Source organism: Ruditapes philippinarum, unplaced genomic scaffold (genome assembly GCF_026571515.1).
Source record: "Ruditapes philippinarum isolate M1 unplaced genomic scaffold, ASM2657151v2 ctg13216_1_1_1_1, whole genome shotgun sequence".
NCBI lineage: Eukaryota > Metazoa > Mollusca > Bivalvia > Venerida > Veneridae > Ruditapes > Ruditapes philippinarum.
Genome location: NW_026856064.1, coordinates 4,739 through 24,531, shown reverse-complemented (window position 1 = coordinate 24,531; position 19,793 = coordinate 4,739). Strand labels below are relative to the sequence as shown.

Below are 19,793 nucleotides of genomic sequence, written 5' to 3'. Positions count from 1 at the left end.
CGGCCAAAACACCATTTTTGAGGAAGGGGCTCGGCCTTTTTTCTTGGGTAAAATATTGCGTGATTTTAGCATACTTTGGGAAAAAGGGGTCTCAAATTTAACACAAAATTTTAACAAGTTCTTCAAAATAAAATGCAAAAAGCTGTGGGAATGTTCTTCAAAATAGGACAGCAAAAGGCAATGGGAAATACTCATAATTCAGTTAAAGACCTCATTAAATTTTGTTCTAAATTCTATTGGAAATTTCAAAAGACTGGGGGATTTTGAGGACAAAAAGAGGCTAGTTTGGTTGGGGAAGCAGCCTTTTTTGGGCCACTACAAAGAAGGGTATTTTGGCCCTGAAATCTGACCTAATTATGGCTCCAAAAATAAAAAATTGAGAAGGAATTTATTTGACATACAGAGTATTCCTGAAAACAAAAGATTGACCTTATGTCACTACCATGTCACAGATTTAGATATAAGGAAACCTTGCTGCCTACATGTAACTTTTGGCAAATGTTATAGTTACTGACCTCTAAGCTTAAAATTATGATAACTGGCTGTCAATTATACTCGTATATGTAAGATTTGTAAATGTGATAAAAATGTAGCTACCAAAATTAAGTGGGATATAGTTAAGGCTTTTCTAAATATCCCATGCCGTACCATTGCCTGATTTGAAAATAAAATACAGGCACGCAATTTTCGCCGCGAAAAATTGGCTCAAAGTAAAAAATTGCCAGTGCTAGCCCTGGTGATATGATATGATATAAAAGTTAAATATGGTTGATCTTTACTAATGATAGTGAATATTTGAAGACCTACAGCCACCTGGCGACTGTAGCAGACAGTCAAACCTGGGTGAGATGAATTGTTAAATACATATACATGTACATGCACTTATACATAAACATGTATTATACATGTATATGTACATGTAGGTGATATTTCATTATACATTTATTATACACTGTACATGTATATGCAGGTAATAATTCATCATACATGTATTATACATTTATATGTAGGTAATAATTCATCTCAATTATGTTTGTCATTTTAGTGATTTTCCTAAATTTAGTGACCATTTACCTTGTTTTTGTCCCCCGCCTTTTCGAAGAAAAAAGGGGATATAGAAATAGGCTCCTTCCGTCTGTCCATCCGACCCGAAAAATAGGTACTATGGAGGCCATGAGAACAATAGGTAACAGTAAATTTCTTTTGATGTCATTCATTAAGTTTTGGGTTTATGTGGCTTATTGGGATTAAAAGGCTATTTAGAACAATAGAGAATACAATGGGATAGTCACTTAAGTACCAATTTATAAGAACGTCCGTCTGTCTGTCCGTCACACTTTTGTGTCCAGTCCATAACTTTGTCATTTATCAAAGGAATTTGAAATAAAGTGGCACAACCAGACCCCTACTTCCAGGGTCAAGGTCGCACTTCAAGCTTCATTCAAGATATTGTTGTCCCGATTGTCTCTGAAAATCGATAACTATTCGGACCACCCCAAAATCGGCAACAATCGATAGTCCTTTTTAAAAATCGATTATTTTAATGTTCTACCACCGCTGAATTGCCTGGGGCGTAACTAGTATTAGGTAAGTAGTACTAGGTATTTGTGTTGTTTGTTTTGAATTCAAAGAGCAAATCATACTTTAATCTTGGAGACAAGAGTTTATTTATTCTCAAAATGTGGTCACTACAGTATATAAAAATACAGACAAGGATTGGTACCTTAAAAGAAAAAAGGGCCATAATAAGTGCGAAACTCGATTATACTATCGGCAGACAATCGATTGTGGTGGTCCGATTATCGATAGTGATTTTTGAGTCCGATACCCAACACTAATTCAAGGTCAACATTATCTATTTGAGGGTGTATGTTGTGTCCGGTCCATAACTTTCTTATCCCTGAAGGGATTTTGTAAATACTTGCCACAATTGTTCACAATAATGAGAGGATGTGTCATGCACAACAACCAGTCACCTACCTCCAAGGTCAAGGTCACACTTGGAGGTCAAAAATTAACATAGTCTGTTATACATTTTACAGGGTACATTTTGTGTCCGGTCCATAACTTTTTCATAGATCAAAGGATTTTAAAAATACATGCCACAAATAGTCACTATAATAAGATTAAGACGATGTGTTATGCACATCACCTGCCTCCCTACCTCCAAGGTCAAGGTCACACTTAGAGGTCAAAAATAAACATAGTCTGTTAAATGGTATATTTTGTGTCCGATCATCATAGTTTAAGGGATTTTGAAATAACTTGGCACAAATAGTCACAATAATAAGACGATATGTCATGCACAACACCTGCACCCCTACCTCCAAGGTCAAGGTCAACCTTAGAGGTCAAAGAATAACAGAATCTGTTATATGGTATATTTTGTGTCTCATCCATCTTCTTCATATATCAAGGCATTTTGAAAATACTTGGCACAAAGAGTCACAATGATAAGATGTTTTGTCATGCACAACACCTGTGTCCCTACCTCCAAGGTCAAGGTCACACTTAGAGGTCAAAGATTTATATAGTCTGTTATAGGAATATTTTGTGTCCAGTCCATAAACTTCTTCATAAATCAAGGGATTTTAAAAAATACTTTTGCACAAAATTTCACAATAATAAGACAATATGTCAGACCTCCAAGGCTCCACTTATTGGTCAAAGATTAACATTAATCTTTTTTAGGGTATATTTTGTGTCCGATCTTATTACTTCTTTCATTTTCAAGGATTTTTGGACACTTAGGCATTCATAGTTTACAATTTATAAGACGATATGTCATGCACAACACCTGCCACCCCTACTCCAAAGGTCAAGGTCACACTTAGAGGTCAAAGCTTAACATGCATAGATTTTTTAAATTCTGTGTTTCATTTTTATTTCCTTAATAAATTTATTGTTGCATTTGCAGATCTAGCATTGATCATAATTTTGGACTGAAAGTCCTGAGACCCATACCTCAATCTTTTGAAATAGCACGATTTTATGCTTCATATAAAACTTCCCTGAAGCGGGGGACGTTGGTAATTCTGTTGAAAATTCTTGTTTTTTTTTACCATTGGCCACTAAGTAGCAGGCAGATATTCATATAAATTAACACAATTAAACAGTACCAACAAAAAAATACAAGTTTTACTATCTTTATAAGAATAGTTAGTACCTGAAAGTTCAAGACAAAAGATTAAATAAAATTTTGATTTTTTTTCAGAGCTGATATTGAAAGAAAGAAAGAAGATTTAAGGACCATGGTTGGGTAAGAAATTTGTAACATTTCTACGTTATAGCGACTTATTTCACCAATATTTGTATTTCATCTTATGGTTGGTAGCTCTGATGTTATTTTTAAAAAGCCTCATGTAGTGTTTTACCTAACTGATTAAGATATAATATAAAAGTGTTATTTAGAATTAAAGAACTATTGTCACACTATTGATAAAAACACATTAGTGTTTCACCCTTTAAATGCCACCTGGCGTAAAATTCCAACCCTTTAGTCTAAAATATACATCTTAATTAATGCACAAGAGAATCATTGTGTCAACAGTACACTGCTAGAGAAACTATTATTTATTCCATGGAATTTATGTAATGGATTTGCCGAGCTTTGAATTTGGAACTGTCCATTCATCATTTAAGGGATTTCAATATCAGAACACAGCAGGTTTAATTTAGTAAGATGCACAGATCTTAAATTTAAACATTGAAATCAGTTTTGGTAGTTGGACATTTGCATAGTCAAGAGCAAAATAAGTCCAGTGCTTGCATTCAATAAGATAAGGTTCTGTGCAGATGAAAAATGTAACTTAAGTTTCCTCCTAATGTATTTTGGTTAAGACAAGAAAAAATTATCATTGTTTAATGTTTATATATATATGGTGGCTATCAGTTTTCCTCCGGTAGGACATTTACTTTGGGATATTAATGTCCCAGGTTTAAGTCTTACTGTTTACAATGTAACAAGTACTTTACTCAATATTGCTCCACTTCTGACATTATCTAGGTTTCATGGATATTTATGAAGGTTCTTTAATTCTATGACACTATAGTGCAAGTTAAACATGATGTCATAATGGGGGCTGCTAACAGTAAGACTGCAGGGAGATTGAAAGTTAAATTTTATTTATCCATTGACGATATAATAAGCTATACAGTCAGTGAGTGAGCAAATGTGCATTGAACTTTAAGTATTTAACACATGAACTAAAACTTTTGTTTTTGCTTTGTATTTATACACAGTGAGAGGTACAGGGACTTGATAGAAGCAGCTGATACCATTGCTGAGATGAAAAATAGTGCAGAAAAAGTAAGTCTTCCTGTTTCACAGTTTATAATCCTAGTTATATTAGTAACTACGGAGAAATTAATAAACCTGACATCTTAACAACTATAGGAAAGAGATAAAATGATTTTGGCTAGGTCTGTGATGAAAACTTGAAGCTAAACTTGACCTCTCTGGAGTCCATTTTGCTGAAACTATGCAGAACTAGTGTCTTAGAAACATAGTTGTAACCCATGTAGGGCTCAAACCTGTGATCACTTGGTGGAGAGGCAGACCCCTTAACCACTAGGTCACTGCTGTCCAATACATTAAAAGATGTAGCAAAGAAGAAAACACTGGGCATAGGGACTTTCATGGTATCATTAAAATGTTAGTATAATGTCACATGAAATAGATTTTTTCTGAAGCAATAGTTGGTAATGTGTTAGTTTCATGCATAAGCTGTAGGTTATGAAATAGGATAAAAAATAGGTTTGTTTTGTGTAATTAAAATAAGTTTGTGTTTATTAAATTTTCCTTGTTTGGAAATGTGAATTTTTTTGATATTTTCATTGGCATTTTGTGCACTTAAAATATTTTAACAAAAGCTCTTTTTTTTCAAAGCGGAATATATTTCATAATTGACTCAAAACAAACAAACATTCTCAATTTTACCCTGAAATATGTACATTAAATATGGAATTGCCTGCAAGTTTACAAAAATGATTTTGATTAAAGGTGATGTCAACAATAGGAAGGATTGAGACGCTCTGTACAGAGTTGAAACACAACCAAATGGTGAAAAGTTCTTCTCATCAGCAGAAAAAGAAACAGGAAATAGAAATAAGGTACATTACATATAATTGTGAGGTGTTTAGTTTTCTTATTATATCCTAGGATGAATTTTTGCATCCAAGTTTAATTTGAAGTTAGGGATGAGTCGTGTAAATTGTCAATAGAACTTGTGCTTTGTGTTTGATGTAAAGGTTATTAATGGACTTGATATTACAAAAGTTTGCATGTCTGTTAATTAAAACCGCCTCCTTGGTTGAGGGGTTAGAGTCGATGACTTCTAATCCAGTTACTTCTCTGGCGTGGGTTTGATCCCATGGAGATGCTTTGGTAGTTTAGCACAGAGGAAGGTAGTCTAGTACTGGTGTAACTCTCCAGGAACGATGGTTAGGAAACTACCCACCTATATGAGTGAAATACTGTTAGGAAAAGGCGTAAAATGAAACAAACAAACAAACAGACTGTTTGTTAATGCCATCTTCGAGATTTATTTAATGTGATGTCTTTGTGGCCAAATTATATAAGTCACCATTTTCATTCACATTGCAATGATCACTAAGGGTCTAAATGCCTCCAGAGATTTTGATTTGTTCATGTGAAGAAACTGTTTAGCAAACTGTCTAGCAAATTTGTAAGAGGTCAGTGGTTTTATTCAGGTTTCTGATCTTGAAAGAAATGATATGAAGGAGAGCTATTTTAATCACCAAGGTGTTAGTGAGGGAATCAACTTCACACTTTGGTTGATTTTTGCAAGTTGGTATCACCAAAACTACTGACAGGAATCACTTAGAACTTCACACACATTTAAGAGTATGATAGATCACTGTCCAAGGCCTATAACTTTGACATAAATTTTGACCAAATTATTGCCCTTTTTGAAATTAGAAAGTTCTACATTATCCAGGCTCTTGTTTTACTATCCAGTACTGAAAATAGTCAAACATACATCCTACTGAAAGCTCATTTTTTAATTATCATGCTAGCATTTTCCATTTCAGTGTTTTTATTTACAGTTTTTTATTATGATTTGTTTTTATTAAACTTTAGAAGGAAGGAAGAAGCGAAGTTTCACGAGGTTGCCTCACAAATTAAACTTCTACTAGATATCCCAGAGAAGGTAGGGCTTGTTGACTCCACTTGGTAATGTTAATCTTACATCATTAGTTTTCGACATTTTTACATCAACTCCTGCCATTTAAATTTCAAAAGTTAAGTGTTGTAGTCAAAAGAAAATTGAAACACCCCATCCTTGTTTGTTTATAAAAAAAAAACCCTCGTTTATGCACATGTCAGTAAATTGTCTAAATATAGAACATTTTCAGAATTGTTTATGCACATGTCAGTAAATTGTTTAAATGTAGAACATCTTGAGGATCGTTTATTCACATGTCAATAAATTGACTAAATATAGAACATTTTCAGGATCATTTATGCACATGTCAGTATATTGTGTAAATATAGAAGCTTAATAGATTACTTTGAAACATTTCTTTATGATCTTTTATCATATAATGGTATCATTTTACAGATGTGGACATGTCTAGACTGTGAGGACTATTTATCAGCCAGCAGACTGTATCTTCTAGCTCAACATATCAATACCAGTCTACAGCTCACCTCCCAGAATGCTCCCAACTTCCTGTACTGGTTCCCTGTGCTCAATAGACAGTGGGCGGCCATCAGTCACTTTAAGATAACCATACTGCAGGTATATAAATTGAATGAATATTAAGGTAAAAATTGAACAAATTATATTAAAAATGAAGTTTTTTAATGAGCATTTCAACTAAATATGTAGAATGTATAGTATCTTAGGCAGATCATTAATTTAGAAAACTTTAGACTTTGTGTTGTGCCATTTTCAAGAAGTAGAAAATACTCAAATTGTTTAGTTAAAAAAGACTTCAACTTGCCATGAATGTAAACTTTTGGCAATTTTGAAATAACACTCACATGTCACGAGGAAGCGGCAGTTATGATTGGAGTTATAATAAGGATAAATAAGGTAAATATTTTAACAGCATGACCATATTTTAAGTACATGTAAATGTTTTATATATTGCAGGGTTGTAGAAGACTGATAAAAGAGACCACAGTATCTGATCAGGTTTTCTCAATTTAACTTTGAAGTAACTTAAGTATATTTGCTATACTGACAAATTACAATTACAGAAAATCTTTCTTGCTTAGAGATGTTTTAAAATGGTGTTGTTAGATTTGGTATGTTGCCTTAATTAAATCATCACCAATTTTAGCCATATGCAGTATGCATCCTTGAGAGTTTACAAATAAACCTAAGTATTAAAAATAATAGTTAATTTTACAGAAAATAGCTGACAGTTTGTGTTCGATTTTGTTGCTGGAGAACTCTAATCCTAGACAAGTGTTTAATGAATTCCTCCTAGCTAGAACAGTAAGTATTCATTCTTAAACTTTTTTTGGATTAATTGAAAGCTTCTGAACTAATACTATATCTCTTTGTTTTATGTGCCTGAAATAATGTATGACGGGACACCTGAAGTCTTCCTCCACCAGCAAAGCTAGGAAGTTGCCTTCTGACATTTACAGTTTCTGTGTGACTAAAAACTCAACTAAAAATATGTTTATAGAACATGGATGCCCTAACATTCCACTACCTTGTCAGTCTGCAAACATACAGCAGGATGAATGAACAGGGGAGATTCAATATGCCCCCACTAAAGTAAATATTGGGGGCTTAAAAAAATAATAAAATACACTTATTCTGAAAATAACAAAATATACACAACCTGAATGTATATATTAACTGCTCCTTTCCTCCATCTCTCACTTATTCTTTCTATTCTCCTATGCTACTTTTAGTAAGCATCTAGTGTTGAACTTGATTGATATTGTGTTTTTTTTTATAAAAAAAGGTTTTTATTTGTTAGAAATCCCAACTTTTAAATACACTTTTTATTATGAAAATTTCGGGGTTCTGCTAAACAATTTTTTAAATAAAAACGGGTGATTCACTGGGAACAAAGGAAACAGATTTTTTACAGTTTTGTTCGGGTTGAAAAAATTAAACCATACATAAATCTTTTCCCGTGTTTTTTTAAGGAAAAACAAAGATCCCCGGGGGTGATGCCCCAAGGTACACTGATTATTGCTTTTTTGTTCCCAAACAAATATTTTGATGAAATCAATTACAAAAGTTATAAGAAATTTATTTTAAGACCTTGTGTCATTGTTTGAATATACCACGATAGTTTTTTGACCTAGGTCTCAGGACATGCCCTGTATTTTTTAAAGCAGAGGGGCATCAGAAAAGAGTCCATAACCTTAAATCATAGAGTCACCACAGTTAAATAAATATTAAACAATGTTTTAACAATTGGTAATTAGAGCACTTTTGAAATTTGAATTTTTTTTTAATGCATAAATCTAGAGGCATGCTACTTTAATAAAAAAAGTCTATTCTTTCATATACAGTGTCATAGGATCATAGCAAGAAATTCTATGCAGAAATAAGTCTTTATAAGAACAATGTTAATGTTTTTTTCAGAATGCACAAATCTGTTGTTGAGAACCCTCACAAAAGTGACCACACAGAAACAACATGGTGAGTAATATTAGTTTGCTGTAACAACACTGAATCAATGCAATGGATACTTCTATATGCAACCTATATAATGTCAAGCCATCCATAAAGTAGAGCAACACTCAATATTCTTTAATGCCCAGTTTTAGTTTATTATTTTATTGATGGAAATCTATAATATATAAATGGCCAGTTCAGATTTTAAAGATCTACTAATACAGCAATTGTAAGGGATAGATAAAGCACATGAATGTTTAACTATGATTTCCTTCATGACTCGATGTGATTGTAGACCATTGATTATGGTGAGTAACTAGAGCCATCCAATCCAGCAGAAAAATATACTTGTATTGTTTTCATTTTACTATGAGAACTATTACTCCAAATGAAAAAAAAAACTACACGAGTGTTTTTAATGACATGCATATTACTAAGTAGTATGAACTCAAGTAATGCATTATACATAGTATGAAATAAGGCAAATCAATTTGATAGGTATTATTTATCCATTGAAAATGACTGTATGTGACCAAGATTCAACACTATTACAGGAATAATTTATTTTATAATTCAAATAAAAGCTTAAAAACAAGGATATGCAAAAATCTCTTTGTTCAAATATATGAAAGATTTAGCTAAGCTCTAGGTAGGGTCTGGCATCTATTTATATGTTTTTAGCATGCATATAGATAATTGACATTGTAACAAAATAGGCTCAGTGGTATCATTTAATAACCAAGGATAACATATAATCTGGTATGTTTTCAGAGAGTGGTTTACTAGATTTACACAGCTCTGTCTCCGCTAGATGCTTACCAACATCTGTTACAGGTAAAATTCTTCATTTTTCGTTACAGAATTTACTGTAAATTTATAGGACTTTCACTCAGAGGGGCACATAATGTATGTCTCTTTCAGTATTTTAGGAGAATTGCCACATGACCTCTAAGCTATCACTTGGGAAATATGTAAAATAAATAACAAAAGCTGTACTTTCATATTGGTAAATGGTTATATCTCAAAATGTTTTAACAAAGAGGGTCTCTGTCTGTTTTAAATGCTTGGATATTTCAAGAAAATGGCATAAAACATAACTCTGTGATGATTCCTCATGCACACTGCCTGCTTGTCAGGAAAATCTACAAATATCATTCTTCCAATTTAGATACTTTGGTATGTTCATGATGACAATACCAAGAAATGTTTTCCCCCCAAATAGCTTTTTACCAACTAAATTTTCATGTGATGTCATCTTTGTAGACTGAATACATTATGTTTAATGTAAATATTTGACAAAAATTATAATAATGTAAATTATATTGTCATTTATTTACTGTTTAAAGTAACTTAAATCTGGTGAATTTCTTAAATGTACAGGGCTAGGTTCCATTTTTGAAATTGTTCATTTCATTATCAATTTTGTGGGAATCACGATGAAAATTAAAAATAAGTCGGCCATCAATATAGATGCTCATCAGACTGCATAAACATCCAGGTCAGCCTGGCTCTATATTTGTGTCAAAAGTTATTCATGTTTAGTTCCAGCAAGGTAAGGGTTAAGATAGTTATGTTTATATTTACAGATTTTTGTCCCAGTCATAAATCTGTCTCACTGGGTGTATCACAGCAGCATCTCCATGACAACTGTACGCAGTGGATACAAACGTTAGTATCTCCTTTATTTTATTATATGCCCAAAAGAATTTCGGGGATATTATGTTATATCCCCTGGCGTCCGTCTGTCCATCTGTTAGCAATTTGGTTTCCGGAGCATAACTTAAGTTCCATGTGGCCCACAGTATTCAAACTTCATAGGATGATTGTCCATATTGAGTAGAAGACCCCTATTGATTTTGGGGTCATTAGGTCAAAGGTCAAGGTCAGTATTACTTTAAAACTGAAAACAGTTTCCGAAGCATAACTTAATCTTTGTGGCCCACAGTGTTCAAACTATGATTGTCCATTTTCGGTAGAAGACCCCAATTGATTTTGGGGTCACAAGGTCAGAGATCAAGGTCACTATTACTTTAAAACTGAAAAAAGTTTCCGAAGCATAACTTAAGTTCCATTTGGTCCACACTGTTCAAACTTCATAATATGATTGTCCATATTGGGTAGAACACCCCTATTGATTTTGGGGTCACAATGTCAAAAGTCAAGGTCACTATTACCTAAAAACTGAAAACAGTTTCCGGAACATAACTTAAGTTCCATTTGGCCCTCAGTGTTCAAACTTCATAGGATGATCGTCCATATTGGGTAGAACACCCCTATTGATTTTGGGGTCACAAGGTCAAAGATAAAGGTCACTATTACTATAAAACGGAAAACAGTTTCCGGAGCATAACTTATGTTCCATTTGGCCAACAATATTCAAACTTCATAGGAGGATTGCTATTTAAAGGAGGTAATACTAAATTTAATTCCCATGTTTTGCAAATCCTTCATCCTTACTAAAAAAAAACACACTTTTGGGCATATAATACTCCGCCTGGCGGTGCTCTTGTATATACTGTTATAATATAAAATGTACTGGTCCATGATTGGAGGTCTATAATACCATTAATAATTAAGTTGATAGTATCTAGTATCATACATATCAACAAACCAGGAAAGAACTTTATATATAAATGTAGTTGAAAAGTGTGAGATACATGATCTGATATTATATCTCCATAAAGCAAGAACAAAAATTATATATCATGTAAAATGTTCATACTAAATCATTTAGAAGTCTGTCAATTTTTGTTTTCAAGAAATATTTTATAGAAATATCAAAATGATACTGTGATGTTGTTTTTATCAATATTTGAAATACTTATGGAAAATGTATCTTTGTAGACCAGTACACTTGAAAATTACTCATAGATGTATATAGTGTTGTTAAAAAATTACTTTTAATCTTTTTTTGAAACTATCTTGCTAAATTACTTGTTGCATGATATTTTGTAGGTGTATAAATGATGTGAAGTCCGGTGTTACTACACTATTGAATTTTGTAAACACTGTGAAACATCTTGCCTCTATCAGAGATACAGTGTGGGAGCTTATGTCACAGGTTTGTTAACAGTACTTTTTTGTTTGGCCTATAAATATCATGTTTCATAAATTATAACAATTTTGATTGAATTATTTGAAGTATTAACATTCATGCTGCTTAATTTGGAAAATGGAATCTTGATGCTTTAAAATGAGAACTTTCAATTTTTAGTGGTACATGTATTAAAATTCTAAAATTAGACAGATGCCAACTGCATGGAGTTGATAATTGAACTGCACACTTGTGTTATATGCTGTTTGAAATTATCTACCATTTTTATTGACGTATTACAAGAAGTTGTTTGACAGGCTCATAAAAAAACATGTTATTTGACCAGACATTGAATTATTCAAATTAGTAAGCAGAATCTTTTTTGTTGGATCAGTTCAGTAAAAGAGCAATATAAATTGATAAAGTGTAATTAATGTATTTATATATTGATACAGGATATGAGTTTGAAGGATTGGACAGTTGTATGTGAAAGTGTCCTCAGTAATTCTCTACATATCTGGGATGATCTTCTACGCCCACTCTTTGTTGACAGAGTCAAGGTATGTTTTTCTATTTTTAAATGTATACTATCTTCAAAACCATCTTAGACGTTCTTTGGAAGATTTTGGCAGGTTGTGCTGTTATTAAGCATTTTTCAATAAAGATTATAGGGCCTTATTTGTAATGGAAATATCTAGGTTGGTGAATGAATTTTTTAATGGTATTAGTAGTTAATAATTCAGTTTTCCAATCTCTACTTGCCCCTTACTTCTTTAGGTTTGAATGTCATAAGGAACTTTGGATTCTTTTATATGCTACAGGCTAGCATAGGGAAGATCATGTTCTACTAATTTGTCCCATCATGTGGGATATTAGCATTAAGTAGTACATGCCAGTAAAGCTGGAAAGAAACTTAATGCCATTTACAGTGTTGATATAATTATGCCCCCATTTTGAAAAAAAGGGGGTATATTGCTTTGCACTTGTCGGTCCGTCGGTCCGTCGGTCCGTAGACCAAATGGTTTCCGAGTGATAACTAAAGAACCCTTAGGCCTAGGAACTTCAAACTTGGTATGGTGATTGGTCATGACCAGTAGATGACCCCTATTGATTTTGGGGTCAAGGGGTCAAAGGTCAAGGTCACATTGACCTTGAAAGCAAAAACGGTTTCCGATCAATAACTAAAGAACCTTAAGGCCTAGGAACTTCAAACTTGGTATGGTGATTGGTCATGACCAGTAGATGACCCCTATTGATTTTGGGGTCAAGGGGTCAAAGGTCAAGGTCACATTGACCTTGAAAGCAAAAACGGTTTCCGATCAATAACTAAAGAACCTTAAGGCCTAGGAACTTCAAACTTGGTATGGTGATTGGTCATGACCAGTAGATGACCCCTATTGATTTTGGGGTCAAGGGGTCAAAGGTCAAGGTCACATTGTCCTTGAAAGCAAAAACGGTTTCCGATCAATAACTAAAGAACCTTAAGGCCTAGGAACTTCAAACTTGGTATGGTGATTGGTCATGACCAGTAGATGACCCCTATTGATTTTGGGGTCAAGGGGTCAAAGGTCAAGGTCACATTGACCTTGAAAGCAAAAACGGTTTCCGATCAATAACTAAAGAACCTTAAGGCCTAGGAACTTCAAACTTGGTATGGTGATTGGTCATGACCAGTTGATGACCCCTATTGATTTTGGGGTCAAGGGGTCAAAGGTCAAGGTCACATTGACCTTGTAGGCAAAAACGGTTTCCGATCAATACCTAAAGAACCTTAAGGCTTAGGAACTTCAAACTTGGTATGGTGATTGGTCATGATCAGTAGATGACCCCTATTGATTTTGGGGTCAAGGGGTCAAAGGTCAAGGTCACATTGACCTTGTAGGCAAAAACGGTTTCCGATCAATAACTAAAGAACCTTAAGGCCTAGGAACTTCAAACTTGGTATGGTGATTGGTCATGATCAGTAGATGACCCCTATTGATTTTGGGGTCAAGGGGTCAAAGGTCAAGGTCACATTGACCTTGAAAGCAAAAACGGTTTCCGGTCAATAACTAAAGAACCTTAAGGCCTAGGAACTTCAAACTTGGTATGGTGATTGGTCATGACCAGTTGATGACCCCTATTGATTTTGGGGTCAAGGGGTCAAAGGTCAAGGTCACATTGACCTTGTAGGTAAAAACGGTTTCCGATCAATACCTAAAGAACCTTAAGGCTTAGGAACATCAAACTTGGTATGGTGATTGGTCATGATCAGTAGATGACCCCTATTGATTTTGGGTCAAGGGGTCAAAGGTCAAGGTCACATTGACCTTGTAGGTAAAAACGGTTTCCGATCAATAACTAAAGAACCTTAAGGCCTAGGAACTTCAAACTTGGTATGGTGATTGGTCATGATCAGTAGATGACCCGTATAGATTTTGGGGTCAAGGGGTCAAAGGTCAAGGTCACATTGACCTTTTAATTAAAAACGGTTTCTGATCAATAACAAAAGAACCCTTAGGCCTAGGAACTTCAAACTTGGTATGGTGATTTGTCATGACCAGCAGATTACTCCTATTGATTTTGGGATCAAGGGGTCAAAGGTCAAGGTCACAATGACCTTGTAAGTAAAAACGGTTTCTGATCAATAACTAAAGAATGCTTCGTCCTAGAAACTTCAAACTTGGCATGGTGATTGGTCATTCCCAGCAGATGACCCCTATTGATTTTGGGGTCAAAGGTCAAGGTCACATTGACCTTGTATGTTAAAACGGTTTCCGATCAATAATAAGAGAACCCTTAGGCCTAAGAACTTCAAACTTGGCATGGTGATTGGTCATGACCAGCAGATGACCCCTATTGATTTTGGGGTCAAGGGGTCAAAGGTCAAGGTCACATTGACCTTGTAGGTAAAAACGGTTTCTGATCAATTTACTAAAAACGCCTAGGCCTAGGAACTTCAAACTTTGTTTGATGATTGGTCGTGACCAGCAGATGACCCCTATTGAGTTTTGGGTCAAGGGGTCAAAGGTCAAGGTCATGACCAGTAGATACTTTATAACCCTTATTAATTGTTTGATCACTGGGTCAGAAGTCGTGCATAATAACCTTATCACATGACTAATTGGCTGCTGATAGGGGGCATACATGTTTTACAAACATATCTTGTTTAAACATTGAAGAAGGAAATGATGGAAACAGAATTACACTGTTTAGATAATGAAAGTTTACACTTATATGTTATTATATTAGTTCAAAAACTAAAATTAGAGAAAAAAGAATACAGATCTTTGACTTTCTCTGTTGGAAAATCTTCTTGTGCTCAAAGGTTGTATGGAATAATAACATACAATTCAGATGACTTTATATAAACTAGACATTATAGTTTGTGGTATGTTATTTTAGGCTCTGATAAAATATCAGTTGGAAGCTACAGTTGAGATCACAGAAAGACAAATGAATAAAGTTATCGTAGAACTAGATGATGAAAATAGCAGGTAAATTATAGTTATATCTGTAGATTTATATCCTGACAGTTATCATTTATATTTGAACTTATAATGTAGCATATTTCTATTTAATTGTCACATATGCTGTTTCATCAACATTCAAAGTAAAGTTATGCTATAATTAAATTATATCTGACAATATAGTGATAAGTTCACTGTAAATATTCAGTGTAGATTTATACATATACTGTAGTACTGAAAGCATGCAATGACTTCACTATAATTTACTGCTAGAAACATTGTATAATTTTTAAAGCAAATAAACTGTATAGTATTGTATATAATAAAAAATGATGTTGTAATTTATTTTACAGCCTACTTAAGTTTTTGCTACACTGAAACTGTATTTGATAATTTCAATTACAACTACAGTCGAATCGGCTTATAAAGAACTCAATGGGATATTTTAATATCGTCCGTTATATCCGAAGTTCGCTAAAAGCGAAGTAGCAACAACTTGCTGACTTGTTTGGTTGGTAAATTTGCTGTGAAAAAGGCATACCTGTCACTGGTTACCGGTATAAACGTTATTTTATGGCAGTGGAAATTTAATGCGGGTCATTTAATTGAACAATATATTATGTACATGTATTTAGACATGTAGTTCTTGTCTATAAAGTGCTTACCATTTGTATTCTATTACTATTTGTTTGTTATTGTTTGGTTAATATTGCAAACAAAAAATCAGTTATTTGGTAATTATCAGGTATTTACAGCAATTTATCAACTGAGGGTGCGAAATACAAATTTTCCGTAACAAGTAGGAACTTATGCTGTGAGAACATTTTATCAAAATCTTTATTCTTACCTGTGCAATCACTCGATTGAATAATTATCGGATGGTGGTATTCATGTACTGATCTTAATCGAGAGCATCCCAATATTTCAATTATAACAGTTTGTTTCATCGAGGAAATTTACATCTTTTTCGCGGTTTGAGACTTGAAAAAATGATTTGCTATAGCCGAACATTCGTATTAAGCGAATACGTATTAAGCAATGTGATTTAATATAAGATAAAGAAGGAATTGGCCGGGAATGTCAGATTTAGTTTGTTATTAACGACAATTCGTTATAATAAGTGGAGTCGACTGTATGTGTAAAATACGTCACTTCAAAGCATGTTATAATGTTTACGATAAGTATTTGTTAAAATTATTTTTCTATGATTACAGCCGACTATGTGTTGATACAGATCTGGCCGGATATATCTGGTCAGAGAGTCCAGGAGACATAGCTGCTAACACTGCCTGGGGTATGGCAGGGTCAAGGTCATTGCTAGAGAGTGGAGGTCTGATGATGAAAGCAAAGGCTTATACTCCTATTGTACAAACGTAAATATTTTATTCTTCCTCACATTGTACGAGTGTACAAAGGTTATAGATTTCTCTCATATTTAACATGAAATATCATATATGAAAATTTAGATGATTTGGCATAATTAAATGTATGTGTCTGAGTATATATGTTTTCTTTTAGGTAAAGACATGATCAAATTTAGACTTATCATGTTTATTTCAACATTTGATGAACTACAAACAAATGTTTTCATGATCTCTTTTTGATCATTAGAGGATGTTTATTGTTTTGTGTCATTTTAGTCTGTCTGTCAATATCATCCTTGGTTATAAAATCAACATTTTATGCTCCCAGCTTAGAACTGTCTTTAAATTTGTACATCAGCATGACTATTTTGACATATAAGATTTAAGTTCTTCATGTACAAATTACTTCCTCGTAACACATTAATTAATTCATAGTCATGAACCTGGTTAAAAAAAAAGAGTCATATTTACTTGTTATTTTTAGCTGTTGTTTTTCCTAGATGCATATCCAGAAAAGTGTATTTAGCATATTTTTGAAAGATATATCTCGGTTTAAGTACGATTCAGTCATACTTCTTCAAAAGAGCATCAGCTTGATATTTCAAAATATGACCTTAACACCTGAATAAGTTTGACCTTGGAATTCAAATTTTCATATTCATGAAATTTATCAATGAAACTGCTATTTATATATAGATTTTGCCTAAGGAAATATGGAACTTTACAAACCTTCCTTTTTTAAGGTAAAATTTTTTTTGCTTGATGTGCTTTTCAGTTTCTGTAAGACGTTTGACGAGAAACTAGACGCTGTCAGTGAGGATTACAAGTTCTACATCTTCACAGATGCCGAGACAATGAGTGTTGCCATGGAAACGACACCATTCAACAGATTCTCTGATTCTACTAGCTTGCTGACATTTGTACAGACATCATGTATGGAATGTGTACAAGGGTAAGTTAGCAACCAGTCTTTTTTTTGTTGTGTATACTTTACCAAAGTATTTTTGAACCAGTCTATGTATTAATGAATTGAGTTATTTGACAAATGTTTAATCTTAGAGTTTTACATTTCTCTGATTTTTCAAGCATAGATACACTTTTTCATAATATATCAATTCAATAACTTTATTTAGTGATATACATTACATTTTCAAAGAATAGTTTGGCTGTCATACTCACTGGATGCATTGGCTTAGATCTTGACCCAATTATTACCCTTAGTGGTCTGCTCTTGTAAAATTTCTGATGAAAGTTTTTCATGATATATTGATTGACTTAATTTGAAACTTCATACATTTCTTTTAGATCATAATTGTAGGTGAATATAAAAGATACATAACACTAGTCTGGATTTGGAGCTAATTAATTGCCCTTTTGAACTAATTTATTATAACTCTGTCCCTGTTGTGAATTCTTACATTATTCAGGTTTAGCACTGAGTATAGTCAATCATGGTGTCATCCTACTGGAAGTTCTTGTTTTTAAATTCATTTGAATATTCAAGAGAGCTTTTACAATGAAACTGTCTCCTTACTATCATTGTGCCACAATTTTGATTTCTCACAGGTAACTCTGTCTATGATACCAGTTCCCTTGACTCCCTTTACTGCCAGATTTTTGATATTGTAATTGAAACCTTGAAAGGTAACTATTATAAACATTTCTTCCATTAAAAATGTGTTATTAATTCATTCAAACTATTTGAGAGAAAATATGTTTAATTTGTTACAGAATTTTAGAGTTTCTAACCAAGTTACTGGATGACTGCAGGGCTGATTTATCTTCATCAAAGCTAAGATGTTCAAATATTGGTAACAAGTAAGTCAAACTTTTGTAGTAAATAACATTCTTGATATGATTACATTCAATTTTTGTTGTCTTGACCCAAACTTTTCAGAATGTCATTTAAACATATATAAAAAGTCCTAATTTTTTGCCTTTTTGTTATTTACATGACTGTATGATTTTGTGAACTTTTTATCTGTAATTTACTAGTATTTAAAGGTAAAATTTCAGCCCCAAGATTAATTTTGCATTTCAATACCTATAACATCCTTTTTATAGTAGTCCAAAAAATGAGACAATAGTTAACTGGATATTTGTATGAAGAGATTTTGGATTTCTGAAGAAATAAGAATTTCAAATCTTGTAATAAAATATATTTTGAAGAAAGATAGATAATGCCTTGAAGTCAGCAGTTAACAAAACAACAAATCATTGTCATTGACAACTTATCCTGAATATAACTCAGATATTTGTTTTGACTCTTTATATTTGTGCTGGCTGAAATTTGAAGTAACATTCCAATATTTCAGACTGTTATTATCAGGGAGACTGTGTGCAGCCATGTGTGACCTTACCCCACACTTACAGCAGTGTATGATGGGAAGTGAACAAGTCTCTAGAATGGATAGGTAATAATGTTCATGATTTATTCAAATGCACAAAATATATTACTCCAACCTATGCCATCTGTAAATGTTCTTTTGTTGTTTTGATACATTATTTTGAGAGTTGTTGTTTGTTATGTTGTTTGTGTTATTTACTTAAAGTAACACCAGTGGTCAAAACTAACACATCTGCTGAAGCTAATAGATGCATAAATTCCAGTAATTCAAACATTTAGTCGCCTCTTACGGTCTTAAGAAAAATATATTAAATAATATGCCCAAATAAGTTAGAATTTTTATCAGTTTTCGTTTTGAACAGCAATAGTTGATAAAAATAATTGTATTGTTTTACTAGGTCTTTGTTAAAGAGGTCCACATCAGGAAGGCATGTTATAGGGAAACAAGAATCTAATGTCATCTGGGAGAATATTAAATCTCAACTCATAAAATACCAGCAGACTGCTTTCAGGTAAGTTATTAAATATACCAGGACACTTAATAACATAAGCCACTTAAAATATATGTACCAACAATCAGCCTTTTTGATTAGTCATATTGAAATATCAGAACATTATTCAATGTCTGTAGTTAATTTAAAACCCTATAAGGTATATGTAGGCTTCGTTTCATGGAAAGTCCTAAGTTAATCCGAAATCCTAGGACTTATGACCAACTTTAGAGAAAAAGATTTTGCACTTAAGACTGTTTCAAGTAACTGTTTTATCTTTTGTCGTAAACTTAAGACCTATGACCAATTCGCAGTTACAAAATACAACGGCACAGGCATAAACCGGCAATATATCAATATTTGTCTGCAAACAAATCAGGCGCAATTTAACTTGATATCGGGTATGGCAGCATTTTATTTGCTGATGTCATGTTAGAATCGAAATAAGTAATTATTGAATGGCACACCAGACATGTACACAAACATACTGTAT

General features: G+C 33.2%; 1 protein-coding gene across 1 annotated transcript; it reads left to right on the top strand.

Moving 5' to 3' along the window:
• Nucleotides 1–1,164: 1,164 nt before the first annotated feature.
• Nucleotides 1,165–19,333, top strand: LOC132745304 (conserved oligomeric Golgi complex subunit 1-like). The gene is made up of 20 exons (XM_060734193.1): nucleotides 1,165–1,186; nucleotides 3,208–3,259; nucleotides 4,243–4,309; nucleotides 5,003–5,112; nucleotides 6,104–6,173; nucleotides 6,585–6,764; nucleotides 7,122–7,163; nucleotides 7,383–7,469; nucleotides 8,138–8,171; nucleotides 8,583–8,639; nucleotides 9,387–9,449; nucleotides 10,202–10,283; nucleotides 11,571–11,676; nucleotides 12,105–12,209; nucleotides 15,034–15,125; nucleotides 16,313–16,471; nucleotides 17,238–17,414; nucleotides 18,194–18,280; nucleotides 18,778–18,876; nucleotides 19,208–19,333. The coding sequence occupies exons 1-20, from the start codon at nucleotides 1,165–1,167 to the stop codon at nucleotides 19,323–19,325; spliced, it is 1,809 nt and encodes a 602-aa protein (XP_060590176.1). The 3' UTR covers nucleotides 19,326–19,333.
• Nucleotides 19,334–19,793: the final 460 nt, after the last annotated feature.